This window comes from Microtus ochrogaster, chromosome 21 (genome assembly GCF_000317375.1).
Source record: "Microtus ochrogaster isolate Prairie Vole_2 chromosome 21, MicOch1.0, whole genome shotgun sequence".
Taxonomy (NCBI): domain Eukaryota; kingdom Metazoa; phylum Chordata; class Mammalia; order Rodentia; family Cricetidae; genus Microtus; species Microtus ochrogaster.
The window spans coordinates 5,841,019-5,855,691 of NC_022022.1; the positions used below are offsets into that span (position 1 = coordinate 5,841,019).

The 14,673-nt window shown below is 45.8% G+C and overlaps 1 protein-coding gene across 9 annotated transcripts in view; it reads right to left on the minus strand.

The window, feature by feature from the left end:
* LOC101998700 (myomegalin) overlaps nt 1–14,673 on the minus strand; it is a 213,274-nt gene that overhangs the window by 43,497 nt on the left and 155,104 nt on the right. For 8 of the 9 annotated variants that reach the window (XM_026783905.1, XM_013349910.2, XM_013349909.2 and 5 more), the window contains 5 exons: nt 13,906–14,022; nt 13,594–13,731; nt 12,868–12,980; nt 12,319–12,446; nt 2,609–2,697 (listed from right to left, as the gene is read on the minus strand). In XM_026783905.1, the coding sequence (XP_026639706.1) occupies nt 2,609–2,697; nt 12,319–12,446; nt 12,868–12,980; nt 13,594–13,731; nt 13,906–14,022 (585 nt within the window). Of the gene's footprint in view, nt 1–911; nt 2,395–2,608; nt 2,698–12,318; nt 12,447–12,867; nt 12,981–13,593; nt 13,732–13,905; nt 14,023–14,673 lie in introns of those variants that run through there. The other variant, XM_005357075.3, reaches the window with a different exon arrangement.

Genomic DNA, 14,673 nt, shown 5'->3' on the forward strand with positions numbered 1-14,673 from the left:
CTAGGGAAAGTGTGCATACGGGTGTGCAAGGGAAAGTGTGCATACGGGTGCGCTAGGGAAAGTGTGTATATGGGTGTGTTAGGGAAAGTGTGTATACAGGTGTGTTAGAGAAAGTGTGTATGTGGGTGCACTAGGGAAAGTGTGCCTACGGGTGTGCTAGGGAAAGTTTGTATACGGGTGTGTTAGGTAAAGTGTGTATACGGGTGTGCAAGGGAAACTGCATACGGGTGTGCTAGGGAAAGTGTCTATACGGGTTTGTTAGGGAAAGTGTGTATACAGGTGCACTAGGGAAAGTGTGCCTACGGGTGTGCTAGGGAAAGTTTGTATATGGGTGTGCTAGGTAAAGTGTGTATACGGGTGCACTAGGGAAAGTGTGCATACGGGTGCATTAGGGAAAGTGTGTATACGGATGCACTAGGGAAAGTGTGCATATGGGTGTGTTAGGGAAAGTGTGTATATGGGTATACTAGGGAAAGTGTGTATAGATGTGTTTAGAAAGTGTGTATACGGGTACGTTAGGAAAGTGTGTATACGGGTGTGTTAGGGAAAGTGTGTATACAGGTGTGTTAGAGAATGTGTTCAAACGGGTGTGTTAGGGAAAGTGTGTATAGATGTGTTTAGAAAGTGTGTATAGAAAATGTTAAGAAAGGAGTGTGACAGGCAAATGACGGTGTCACCTGCCTTCAATCCCAGCACTTGAGAGACAAAGGCAGGCTGAACTTTGTGTGTTCGAGGCCACAGAGTGAGTTATTGGACAACCAGGGCTACCCAGAGAAACCCTGTCTCAAAAAAAAAAAGTGTGGGGTCAACAATAAAGTTTATCTCCCAAGGATACAGTAAGGAATTGCTCACCGGCTAATCCTAAAGGGAAACAAGCAAACAAACCTTTAGAATCTGGACACACGGCAGTTATGGCAAAGCAAGCTTTATTTAATAGAGTTACAACTCAAACTCCACAAAAGATGAAGCGAACTCACAGCAGCTTTGTATACAGTGATGCCATCCACCAAGGTTCTTCCTACTCAAAAGCTGAAAACCGGTTCTCAAGAAAAAGCGATCGGAGGAAAACAGTGCTTACCATCCAGGAGGTACACACTTCTGTCTATGAAGAGCAAACCCTGCTCTGAAGCTTTGCTAACTTACAATTACACTGAGTACTTCCTATGCCAAGTTCCAAGATAAGTGCTGTGACGTGTGGGGGTGAACGTCTACTCCGGGGTGAGACTGACCTTCTCAAAGTAGAGTCCAGCCATCTCGGCATGAGCTTACAGGAAAGAAGGCTGGGGAAAATGGCTTTACAAACCAGTGTGCCTGCGAGACTTGCAGCACCAGTACAGCTAGACCGTGGTAAGCAGAATCCGATGGCCATGGTATTGGTGTCTTCTGTTTACTTAATCTGACGTTATTCCTGCCCCACGGCTGCTAGAGCCTGTGTCCAGCCGACATCCCAATCTGTTCACAAAAGACTTCTGTTCACCCTGCAAATTCTCACACCCAAGATCCTTGACAGAGTCAGGGAGGGGCAGAGACCTCTGAGCGTAGGAACAGTGGTAAATGTGATTGAAACCTCAGTAAGCGAGGAGTCGGGAGAAGCAAAGGGAAAAGTGGAGCTAACGCACAGCCCTTAAGGGAGGAGCGAGGGGCAGTCACGACTACCCCAACGAAAAGGAAACCTTGACAGAAAGCAAAGACACTCCTGGTGCTGCCTGGTGTCCCTGACAAACTCAGGTGCTCAAGAGCCCAAAACGAGGCCAAATCCTATTCGGTTTGGGGTCTGTTCACTTGGTCTCTTCTTATCCGTTTCATGGGCGTCTCTTCTTTTTCTCATGCAGGGAATGTATAGGCAGACCCAGGAACCCCCATTTTTCCTACAAGCATTCCTAGTAGCCCCAAGGAAGACACCGCTAGAAAAGCCCAGCCTCTTTCTGGCAATGATCCCCATTCTCTGTAACAACTTGAGAGCCACGGGCATTTAGGTGTGACTGTTGAATGCCCCAGGGCTAGGTGGAGACACTGAGTTCCAGTGAGTGCTAAGATCACTAAGGGTGACTTAACCTGGGTGGGGGTGGGGGGTGATATTCACTCCTGGGCTTCAGACATTACAATTCTGACGGTGGCTCGGTGACAGATTCTGAAACTTGGCAGGACTTGCTACTGGGTAGCCTGTCAGACCCCAGAGCAAAGCTTTTTTCTATTTCACAAAGATCCTTGCTTTGAAGGCATTCCAATCACCTGGGAGTTTCTCAGACAAGTTCTCTTGTCAAGCAGGCCCAAGGCCTTGCTGTCCCCCAAACAACCCTTCCATGTCTGTCTTCTGTTTTGTGTTTCAGTCAGAAAAGCCAAAGAGGGGAAACATCCGTGGTCTTGTGAGTCACAATTCTTCTGAAGCTAAAGCTACAGACAGGAAACAGGGACACAGATGGGTAGGAAGGGTAAGAAGCAGAAAGAAGACGTAGTAAAAAACAAATGGTAGGCTGAGCAGAAAAAGACCAAGGAAAACCCGGGAGCAGGCTGGGGAGGGTTACAAGAAAGATGTCTTCCTACTCCCAGTGCACTAAGGCTGATGGTGAGAAAGATCCAGAAAGCCTCACGCCTGACACTGACTTACTTGCTGGTGGCTGTTGTGTGCAGCCTCTTCCTCGATGCTGTCTGTGAACTCCGTGCTTGCGTCTTCAGTGTCGTCGGCTGCCGTAGCACCTGGAGGAGAGTCCAGAAGAGAAAGGTGACTCCTTCGCAGGTGGCTTCCAGACGGCAGGTACAATTACACGCTTGCCATCTACCTCTGATTTTCCCTGGTCTTCACACTCTTGGCCAGGGGCAGGGAAAACAGAACCAAGCCTTCTCCTGTGCCAGTGTTACTTTCTTCCTAATAGTTCAGCCTAGCTCTCCAAGCAAGTTCACTTTGACTATCCTGCTACACTTCCCTCTCTCCCACTTCCATGAATTCTTCTCCATCTTCTCCATTCTGTTCAGATGCTAATGTTCTCTTAACATGGCCAGACATTACTAACCTTTCTCCCACCACTGACTGCTGAGCAGGCCCCTCGTTTCCTGGTATCAGGGCAGTTCCTCTCATGCTCTGTCATGGTTGGGATGGGCTGTCCATAAGGGAACAATATCTCTGCGGAACTTATCTCTGGGGTCTGTGTCTCTCAGAGGTCAGAATGTGAGGCACAGGATGACCCAGGGGCTTTCTGATTCCTGCCTGTAACCACACCCCCCTCCACACCTCTCTCAGTCTCTCTTTTGGGGCCAACATCCTTTGCCTGGAAGATTCTCTGTAGTGCTCTGCTCGAACAGCATATAGCATCACCCTTTAATCCTCCAAAGATGGACCTGTCACCCTAGGGCATAGGCATCTATATCCTGCTGTAAGGGACAAGAGGCCGAAGTGAGTGGTCTGGACAAAGGTCTAGGATGGTGCTGGGCAAGAGAATCTTCATTGTGCCTGCACTGCTCAAGAGGAAGACTTTGGTCAGTAGTTTATACTTACATGGCCGTATGTGACTAGTGACTACTATTCAGGATGGCACAAACACGTAGCATTAAAACTGATTATAGTCAAAGACTGTCCATGCAATTCTACATTAAGAACTGTGGCCCACATTACTGATTTTCCCCTCTCAGAACATCAAGGAATATATATTGTGACACTTTTGTATCTCATGGAATTTGCCAAGTTAGGGAACGTTAACATCTAGTTCTAATCCTATCCATCACAGCAACAGCCTGTTAAAATCTTCTAACTATGGAGTGACCTGGGGCTCAGGGAGATTCTGTGATTTTTCTCAGGTTACATTGCTAATTCTGACAAAATTTGGGCCAGTAAATCAAGTGTCTGGACTCAGGAGCCACTGTTTCTTATGATGGAGAATCTGATTACTTCTTCCAAGACCAAAGAACTTCCTCCTGAGCCCAGACACTCACAAATGAAATCTCAACTTGAAGAATAAACATTCACAGCTAGAGTGGTCTTATTTCTTACCCACCTCAAGAAAGCCTACATTTCTTCTATTCTGCACGCCAAGTAGAAAGTGGGCAGCTCACATCTACCTTCCAATTCTTAGCGCCTACAGTCCGTGCCAGAGCATTTGCAACGGCTTGCTCACGTCATCAAAGAACTAGGGTGTGTGTGGTAAGTGTGATGTCCTAACAGCTAAGGTCCTCAGTCTTCACTGTGACTGCTGCTGTCCCTTCAGGGGCGAGCAGGATTCTCTGCAGTGAAGCCACTGACCAGGAGGCACTCCGCATCTTTAGACTCCACCTGCAGCCAGCATAGAGCAAGACTTTCCCATTACTCCCTTGAAGGTCAGAACCGTCTCCCTCAGGGTCCAGTTAGAAGGGAATGAACATGATCCCTGAGCCCGAGCTGCTTTGGAAGCCCGCTAGAACCAGGATGCCAGGTCACTTATGACCTCTTTACCATATTATACTTATTTTTACAAAATTTGTTCCTGTCCAACAGTAGAGATGACATCTCTCTCCCTGTAGAGAAAATGAACGTCCTCTCTGAGTGACAGATGAAGAAAATAACTTTCCTCACTGTTCCCCTTGGAGCTGGAAGGTAACTCTGAGGGTCAGGAAGCTCCATGAGGGCAGCATTCCCACATCCTTCCCGTTGCATTGTGGGCTGCTCCATGCTGGCTCCGTATCCCTAAGCCATCCCTGCCCTGGGTTCCAGGAATTAAATTGGGGGCTTTCTGCTGCCAGAATCACATTTCTGCTGCCCCCTCTTTAAGCCACTGGAAGGAGACCGGAGACCTTGCTTCTGGTTTGGTCAGAAATTACAGACAAAAGAAGGATATCCCCACCTGCCCCAACTGTCTGTTTCTTGGAGGTTTTGTTTCTCTCTTCCTTGATGGAGCTGAGAGCTACTCTGCTTTTGCTGAAACTAAAACGGCTGGAAAATGTGTTTGAGAACGAAGCCAAAAGCCAACAAGGCAATAGAATGAGTATGTCGTCTCACGCAAGGCCCTATTTGGGAGCCACCACTAGACATCCCTCTTTCTGTCCCAACTTCCATTTCCTAATGAATGAGAAGAAGTTTTTAGGGCTGGCATGTGACTCAGCGTTAATAGTATTTGCCTAGCAAAGCCTTGGGTTTGATCCCAGGCACCACACAAAACCAGGCCTTGCTGTCACATGTCTGTAACCCCAGTACTTGAAGGTGGAAGCAGGATCATCAGGAGGTCTTTCTCAGTTACAGAGTGAGTTTAAGGCCAGTGAGACCCTGCCCCTCTTCTGAGAAAAACAAAAGAATTTTGTTTTGTGAAGGGTTCCCTTCTCTAACCCTCTTGCAAGGCAACAGAAGACTACTTTCTTAACTATCTCGGGATAGTTTAACTTTTTAAATGGAAGAGACTCAACACCTTTAAAACTGATCATAGGCTCATTTTTGGTAATGTATGATATTCTCTATGAGCTAGCATCTGCCCGTTTCCAGTAACCTTGCTTCTCTGAGATGGAGTTTTACACAGGAGGACATAGACATGACGGGAATATTATCAGACACTGAGTCCTCGGTGGAGGCCCCAGTGTGGCTCTGAAGCACACGAAATGGAGGTGATGCCACGTGGTCCATGGGTAGTTAGTTGTCTTCTACCAGCTATATGATTTTTACAAAGAACACAGAAATACAAGACCTCTCTAAAAGGAAGAGAAATCCATGAGCTGAGAGTGTTCTTATCCGTGAGGCCGACACTCACACATCCGTAGGGTCTTTCAATTGAAGATGGCTTGGTGACAAAGAGCGTGGACTCCGGTGCCAGAGCATCGACTAGAACCTGCTTTTGTCACTAGTTACGTGACTTTGATTAGGGTTGGTGAAGCTATCTGTTCCAGACAGCTGCTGCAAACTTCAAACAACTTTGGACTTGAAAGGGTTTGCTGCTGCTGCGTGCTTAAAGCAGCGCCTGGCGCACTGTGCAGTCAGTAGGTCTTACCCCGCCACAGTATTGTTTTGCCATTGCTGGTGAACTGAGGAGGTCCTTGGGCTAGGAGGTTCAGGGCTAGCAAGACTGAAGGCCACAGAATCTAACTAAATACAGGCAGCAGAGCAAAGGGTTAATTCTGATGGCACTGGCTTTACCTGTCAGTCTTTCCTTCTGAATTCCTGCTTCATAGGACCAGAAGGAAAGTCCGGGCCATCAGGGATACAGGGTGATCCCTTCTGGAAAGCTGCCACTGCCATCATCAGATTAGACATGCCTTGAGATGCCACTATGCATGAAAAGCTTTAAAGGAAACTTTACACACTTTCCTTTTAATTCTTAATCATGTGAAAACTGGGTAGGGTCAAGGTATTCTCCCCAAATTCTACCCTACAACTATTATTTCCTTAACTTATTTATTTATATGTGAACAGCAACTTCGAACATGGCAGGGCTCACAGGAAACTTACTTTGAAAATAGATTTCAAGAGTTGAAGCTCACAGTCTGAGTAAGCTTACAGGCCAACTGTTCTTTCCCAGAGGAAGCCTTCTCCGGTCTATCTTACTTTCATCCCCGGGGGGGTTTTCTGCCATGTGTTCAATATCGGAACACTCACATTCTCACCTCGCGAACCAGGTCTCTCTGGCTCAGGAGTATGACGCTGGGTGAGACTCTGAGACAACAGTTCTCTCTATAAAGCTTCAGTTTCCTCTACGTCCATTCCCTTCAGGACTGTAGTCATGTCAAGAGACGCTACATTCTCCTTAGACAGCAGATCACTTCTGTCTTTCAATGCAATGTTTCCTAATAGCGCTGTCCAGTGTGGATACCATTAAGGAAAAAGCTACGCTAAGTGACGGGAAAGTAAATTATAATCCGAATGACTTTCCAGGGTACACAATCTCAATAGGACGTTAATGTCTACTTCCCCAAAAGATGACTTATTCCATGTTTCACCCATCTTAAACTGCCCCGGACATGTATAAATTAGGACCATCCTGGGAAGACCAAGCTCACAATCTGTCCTATAAAGTGATTCTATCACGGCAAGGAGTTCTCCCTGTTTGTGGCGTCTTTTCTTCATTTCATTAAAGATGGTGCTGCCCACTGCAGCCACCGACCCACAAATTGGCCTGCATTTACTACTTTTCTTCAGTAAGGAGAGCAAGTACAGATGTTTAAGGCTTAGCAAGCCCATTTCATGATATGGGGAAGTACTATGTTGTTTCTTTGGTCTCACTTCCTTGGGAGGATAAAAAATTCAGATTTCCTCTTCTTTAGTGAAATATGCATGCATAGTGTCTGGCTTTGCCTTGGAACTTTAGTACAATGATAACAGACTGACTCCTATAAAGGAAAAGAAAAGGAGGATGAGCTGCTTCTATCTTTTCTCCTAAGTCTTTAAGAACGAAACCAAATAGCTTCTGTTGGCCTCTGATACTTTTATTGGATCGGTAACAAGTTTTGGTGTGTCTCTACTAAATTAGCTGATTTCCCAACACACACATAAAAAGCACAGGCTCCACAGCGCAGATATTTACAGTTTAACAGCACAGTTCCGTGAAGAATGAACTCAGAGAAAAATGAAGCAGCTTATTTGGTGAGGAAAGTTGTGGAAGTGAGGGCCACGGGTCTGATCATGCAGTGTGCACTTCTTTCTTCATCTCAAGTTGCTGTGAATCATCCTTCCTCAGTACCCCACAAAATTTCACTTGACGAAAGCAGGCAACATTGCTCTCATTAGCAAATAACACCTTGAACTCAGGGATGCGTGGCCTACAGATCACACGTGTCTACGTACATGCTTCTGAGGGGTACAGGATGGACAGTCACTCTCTAGTGCAGTGACAGATAGCTGCACAAAGCAAGCCCATGCCACTAACAGCAAATCTACCAGCCTCTGTCAAAGTCTAGAGAGCAGAGCCCATGCATCTAACAGTCCTGAGCCCCAGATCACTTTGGACCAGACGTTTTGCGATACTCTCGAACATTCTATTTTATTCTTTCAGCTTTAGCATAAGGAAGGCGGTATAATAGAGACTTTAGCTTCAGGAATTTGATTTCAAATAATGAAAAAGGAAAATAACACGAGTATATCACTTTGTAAGTTAAATTATTCTTACCTGACATCGGGTAAAACTTGTTGGACATACAGTTTTTGATTTCCTTTGCATTTCTCATTCTCTGTTGGTGATAAATTCTAATGCTAATTTTTATTGGGAAAACTCATCCTGGCTTGTGCGATTATATAGGAAAAAATGAAGACTTACCTTCTGTCAGTACTCAAGAGTACATAAAAGGTAATATGTTTATTTTCTAGTTCTAATTCTAATTACTGTTACAAATGGCAAGGGAAGCCACTTCAATTCAAGTGCGGTGAGATCTGAAACTCTTACCCTGGAGAAGTCATTGCCATGTTCAACCTACTCCTGCATCCTAGGTTTTACTCTACTGAAGTGGCTGGCACAGGTGGACTTTACCCTTGCGGATGCTCTTCTCTAGGGTATAAATGGGTCTCTACTACCAAAAGAAGCCTCTGTCTAAGAGAAACGAGAAAATATGTGCTTGCATCTCACAAGATGCTAGTCTCTAAACAGGAAAACTAATGCCCTTGGTTCTGCTAGGCAGTCTTTAAGCACAGAGTTACAGCATGGCTCTGAGAACATAGGAAGTCTTTCGCCTTCTCCTGCAGGCCAATGACCCTTGCTGAGGAGACAGCTGAGGGTTTTCAGGAGTTTCAAATGTGACTCCTATAAAAAGGAGAAAATTGCTGGAGGAGTTCTCTGTGTAGTAAGCCTGGTTTTTAGAACTGCGGCGTTTGAAGGAATGCCTGAACAATGGGCTCAGAGCTCCGCAAGGACAGCTCGAGGAAAACCAAAGTTAAGTTTCCGGCTTAACTTAACCGAGGAGGTCAGGCAGCCAATTCAGTTTTACTCCCAGAAAGGGGCAGGTGGCAGTGCAGTGTGACCTGCCCCTTCTCTCCCTCACCCTGAGATGCCAATGTGAGGTCAGAGACGAGAGAGAGGGCTGAAGCAACTTTCTTCAACTGTTTTGAAGCCGTAAGCGCAGCCCTTACAATCGATACTGAACTAGGAGCACAAACAAGCATACACGTGGTAGCACTATCTCCTCCACAGATGCCACTTCCGTGTAAACCCTGTAAGTCCCATTTCCATAGAGAGGAGACTCTATGCCGGTGGAAATCCTCCCCGGGTTTTGATTTTCCTTGCTCCTTAATAGGTCTCTTGCTATCTGTAATATAGCTGAATGCTTTCCCTACATTCAGCAGTGGTAAAAACATTGCTGCGTCTATACCTGAACGAAGAGCTGTGGGTAAGGAAGCAGATGATGCAGAAGTCGGGGAGATACAAAGCATACATCATGCCGAAGTAGGGTGGTATATTAAAACAGCTCAACTATTCCTTTCCAGAAATTATAACTTGGCTGAATTGCTTTAAAAAAAAATAGAACATCAGAAAGATGTTGAGCATTAGAAGCCTACCAACAATCGGATTTCAATATGATTTAAACCTGTGGTAGAGGGTGTAAGCTCAGTGGGGCAGCACCTCACTAGCATGTACAAAGTTCTGGGTTCGAGCCCCCAAATCAAATATACAGCAACAAAAATGTCTAAGTTAGGAGAGAGTTTGGAGAAAGTATGTCAGAAGGACTTTCATTTTATTTCTTAACCAAACTTTCCTGGAATCCCTTTTTCAACCCAATAGTTCCCAAAACTAGACTTGTCTACTTGATCCATTAGAACCTTTACTCTGCAGATTTTCCCCACTATTTAACAGGAAATCTGAGACAAATGAAATCTATCAATAATGGATTTTTCTAAATTAAAGCTCAATGCTTCTAAATAAGCCAAGCCCGTGGGAAAATCTACTTCGTGATTTTTCTTTCAAGGAAGTTTTTATTGAAGCAAAAGCTTCTACAAGTACATGGCACTTTAAATCTAAGTTTATTGAAAGGTTCTTAAAAGTCCCGACAAAGGCAAAGAAATACAGCTAACAGTCTGTGCTCCTACAGAGGAATGAAGATTCGAACATGTGAACCCAATGAAAGGAATGACGTATAGAATGACGTATAGAATCACAGTACCATCCACCTGTGGCTTACACGCGACAGTTCATAAGGACTGTGTTCTGTAACCAGATGACAAATCACTGCACGAGCTTGGGGCCCAGCACATTCTTTCCAGGCAGCACGGTCCCCGGCCTCGGTCTAGCATCAAGGCCAGAAAGTTAGTACCAGATTTTCATCACATTTATGGAATCAACCATTTACCCGTCTATCAACCTGCTCTTGTTAGAGGTTGACAGATGGCCTAATTATTAACAGACATTGATCACTGGGAACCCTCAGAACCCAAGAGTCACCTACAGTTGAAACTTAATAGCAGCTTTGTAAAACCTTGTTGGTCTAATAGTAAAGTAAACACATTCCTAAAAGCCCTGTGATGACCGACAGACTGTCTTTGACTGACGTGTCTATAGCTCAGTTCTATTTCCCTCTTCCCTATTTGCTAGCTACATGAAGTTTCGTGCAGGCAGGCCTTAAAATCTCTTAAAACAAGGGGACTAAGAAAATCGGCTGGTTCTGCTTACACAAACATCCTTTATCTTTCCTATCAAATGATTCCCTTTCCCCCTGTTAAAACTGAAATACCACATCCGTTATAAGGAAGGCCATGACTGTCAATCTTTGTGAACTACTTCACCAGACGATTCTAGGGTGTTTAGAATACTCTCCTCCTGTCCACCTCAGGTTGACCGACGCTCATCGGCTACAGACACAGCTGAGGTGACAGACTCTCGGAGAGAATTCAGAATGTAAGACAGCAGCATGGCAGCACATGGATATAAAGTGCCAGGGCAAAAAGGAAGGAAAAGGAAAAACCATGTACTCGGTCTAGCTTCGGAAGGGGACTCAGTCTTTCTTAAGGTGCTGGAAAGCCTGAATTATGTTCCCTCAGTACCATCTTCAGAGGAGCTGAAGCCTTAACTTCTCCTCTAGGAAATCCATACTTTCAGCAGTAGGAAACCTCATGGTGCAGAATCCACAGCCCCTGCGTAACCTGTTCCTTTTCATTTTCCTGACATGTAAGATGCTAGAGACGAAATCCGAAGCTCCCTGTCTCTATCTGTTTTGTTGTTCTAAGAAAGTAGAGGTGGTGACTAAATCCTACACCCGGACCTCTGGTCTTCCTTGGCACCCACAGAACTCCTTCCTCTTGTGTGAGGGGATACATACATCGAGTAGGGGTAAGTAAAGGACACACCTGTGTAACCTCAAACGAGGATCTAGACACGGACTTTTCTCTGATGCTGGGACATCGCTGCTTTAAAGGGTACTGACAGGTGGGGGAGGTGGCCACGCCTCTCTAATCCAGCACCCAGAAGGCAGAAGCAGGTGCATCTCTGTGAGTTCAAAGCCAGGCTGATCTACACAGCACATTGCAGGCCAGCCACAGTGAGACCCTACCTCAAAAAACAAACAAACAAAACACCAAAACCCAAAACATGAGGGGAGGGTGGGAAACACTACATAGACTACCATCTTTCTCCCTAGAGAACTCGGATTCGGAAGCTCTCCTCTAAAGTCCTGTTCTGACTAAAGGCCACGCCTGTGGCTTGCAGAAGCCCTAGGCCAGTGAGGAACAAGAATGTTACAGACTTTTATAGACTAGAATTTAAAGTCCTCTAATCTGATCTTGTCTGTGACTCTCAACAGTCAACTCTGAAGCAGCCTTAGAGAGCAAGATCTAATGTAAACACCTTTATGGTCTCTGCTCCTTAACTTAGCCTAAGTCCACTCTCCTGGTTTTGATTATCCTTAGTACGGCTACACTCTCCCCAAAGCCGCTCTATGAACTCTCAATCTCTCCCTAAGCCTGAAACTTACTCTAGTCCTTTATTTGGTCAAAAATTGCTTTCAGAGAGCAGGATTTGATTGGATGGCAAAAATAATACACACACATGCATTTTATGACATGATATGGGACATGTGGAATGGGTGGTGGTGGTGGGGGAAACTTTATTGGCCCGCGGAAGGGGTAGAGGAATGAGCAGAGGCTAAGGGAAGGGTGAGTGGCTATGGGAAATTAAAATGGAATGATCTAAGGTGTGCAGGTATCCTTCATGACCTCCATGGGTAACGGAGACAGCAGCGCAGTGAAGCTCAGGGGCACTACGGTGACTTCCCTTTGCTGGAGCCGCGAGTGACCACAATCCTACCATTAGTAAGTCACACGCTTTCTGTCCGGTCAGACACGACTTTCTCTGGTTAGTGTGAACAGGGTTCCATCCCGGGCTGCAGTGTGACCCAGTGCCAGTGCTCAGAAGGCATGCTTGTGATGAACTTGCACACTTTCCAGTTCCCCACCTCCAATGGCGGCCAGGCTCTCCAGTCTGTTTAAGCGCTCCAGGCTTCTTCCGAGAACTTCTTCTAGCCGACTGCGTAATGCCTGGGCCCCTTCCAGTTCCACCTGTAGAGTTCGGTCTCTCTCAGAGCTGATTAAACAGGCCACATGGAAGGAAAATGGGTTAGCCATCAAGTATAGGAGTCGGCATGTTCCCAAAGAGCCGTCTATGCTGCTTGGGCCACCAGACTTCCTAAGGTAACTGGTCTCAAAGGCGAGGGTTAAGTGAACAAGTGTAGTCTTGGTGTGGCACCTGTGTTCGCTGCTGGAGGATAAGCAAGGCCTGCACCCTTGTTGCAGTAACAATGGGAAATCCCATTTCTAATTTAAGATTCAGACCCCGAAGCTCAGGTCAAGCCATACAACAAATCACAAGGTGGGTAACTTCCTATTTCCTCCTCTTTGGTATTATAAAACATCTATTTATCATTATAAACTTGATTTAAAAAAAAAAAAAAGAAAGAAACAGAATGAAAGTTGAAGGTAAGTGAGCCAGGCGGCCGCTCTCTTACTTCTCCGGATGAGCATGGAACTTGACCAGGCTGCTGTACAGCTGCCTCTCGGCTTGCAGGGCCTCGTTGAGCCGACTCCGTTCATCTACCAGTCCTTCTAGCATCAGCAGCAGCTAAGGAAGAGAGAGGCAGCAAAGTGGGAAGAGCAAAGTGAGCCACAGAGCCATGGGAAATCCTGAGAGGCAGATTGCGGGATGAGCGCGCACGGTGACCGACTGTCAGTGTATCACTTCAGCTTTCACGGCTTTCACATCAATACTACACCTGTTAGCATTTTATACCCTAAACACTATCAGTCAAGTTCCACCATGGGAGCGAGAACTGAGAGAGGGAGAGCCTAGAGAAAGGGAAGGGTCTAAGATGGAAGGATGCAGGAAGATGGATGATAAGACAGAAGCACCAACAACTTAGCGCTCTTTCTGAAGCCCTTTCACTCGGTACTCACTGAGCAGCTCCATGCTGTCACACACGCTGGTCTATATCTAGGGGAAAGCTTAGGAAAGACACTCCCCACCCAGAGCCGTAAGCCATGCTGAAGACGAGCCGTAAGAACGTGTAGCCGGCAGAGAGAGAGCAGTCAGGAGTGCAGACTGGAGTGAGGTGGGTAGGAAGAGGGCCGTGCAGACAGGTACACAGGCAAGGCACACAGACTTTCTGAAGACTCTGCACTGAGAAGCTTAGCTACGGGGCAGAAGCTACAGAAGAACCTGTGTCCCAAGAACTCACCTGTTGTCTCTGGTTTCCTGAAACTTCCTGACCCTGGGGTTCTACTGAAGCAACTTTTTCCCGAAGAAGTAGGACCTCTTGGGTCAGACGTTCTATGGCTGGGATGTCTTCAGGGTCAACGAGCTGCATTTGCAGGTCCTAGAAAAAATAGAAGCAAACATGAAAACGGTGATGATGTCACACAGCAGAGGGGCAAGGGGCAGATCCTTCTGCTCTAGTTCAAGGCCAGAGAATTCAGGATCCTGTGTGAGGATGCCCTCCAGCTAGCTGAGGCATACACTATTCCAGTGGTTTTGAAAAGCTGTGAAAGACCTTTATGAGGTCTTCTTTGATCTGTATGTTCCTGGTCAGCGACTCCAAGTCAGCAGCCTGCACCTGCAGCTCATCCTCTTGTACAGCTATCATGGACTGTAGAGCAGACAGTTCTATCTGTGGAGAGAAAAAACCAACAGGAGAGGAGAATGCTGTCTCACGGCATATTACAACCAGTCAGTAACACAAGAAGAGTGCCATAGGTCAAATCAATAAAACATGAGTGTGCAATCAAAGGATACTCTAAAAGAAACCGTAAGAATGTTTTCCATATCTTCTATTACTATAAATAACAAATTTAATTAATGGGGTCACTGGGATATTTAAAAGTTGGTTACAACTAGCAGAAGCAAGAAGAAATGCTGTTAATTTTATGTGAATACTTCAGCTAATACATGAAAACATGGTGGATTTAGAATGTCTGTATTTTATACCGCTTAATGAATTACTAAGGTATTGAGCAGCTATAGCTGCTGACACCACCAGGGATCACTAAACTACAGGCCTCCTGGTGAAGAGCATGCTGCTACTACAAAGGAATCTTGCCATCAGTCAGCACAATATATTGATGAAGCTTTCTGTCCTGCCTGGTCCTGCAGCCATTCAGTCCCAAAGAAACACACAGAGGCTTTTATATTAATTATAAACTGTTTGGCCTATTAGCTCAGGCTTATTATTACTAGCTCTTACAACTTAGATTTACCCATAATTCTCATCTATGTTTAGTCATGTGGCTTGGTACCTTTTCTCAGTAAGGCATTCTCATCT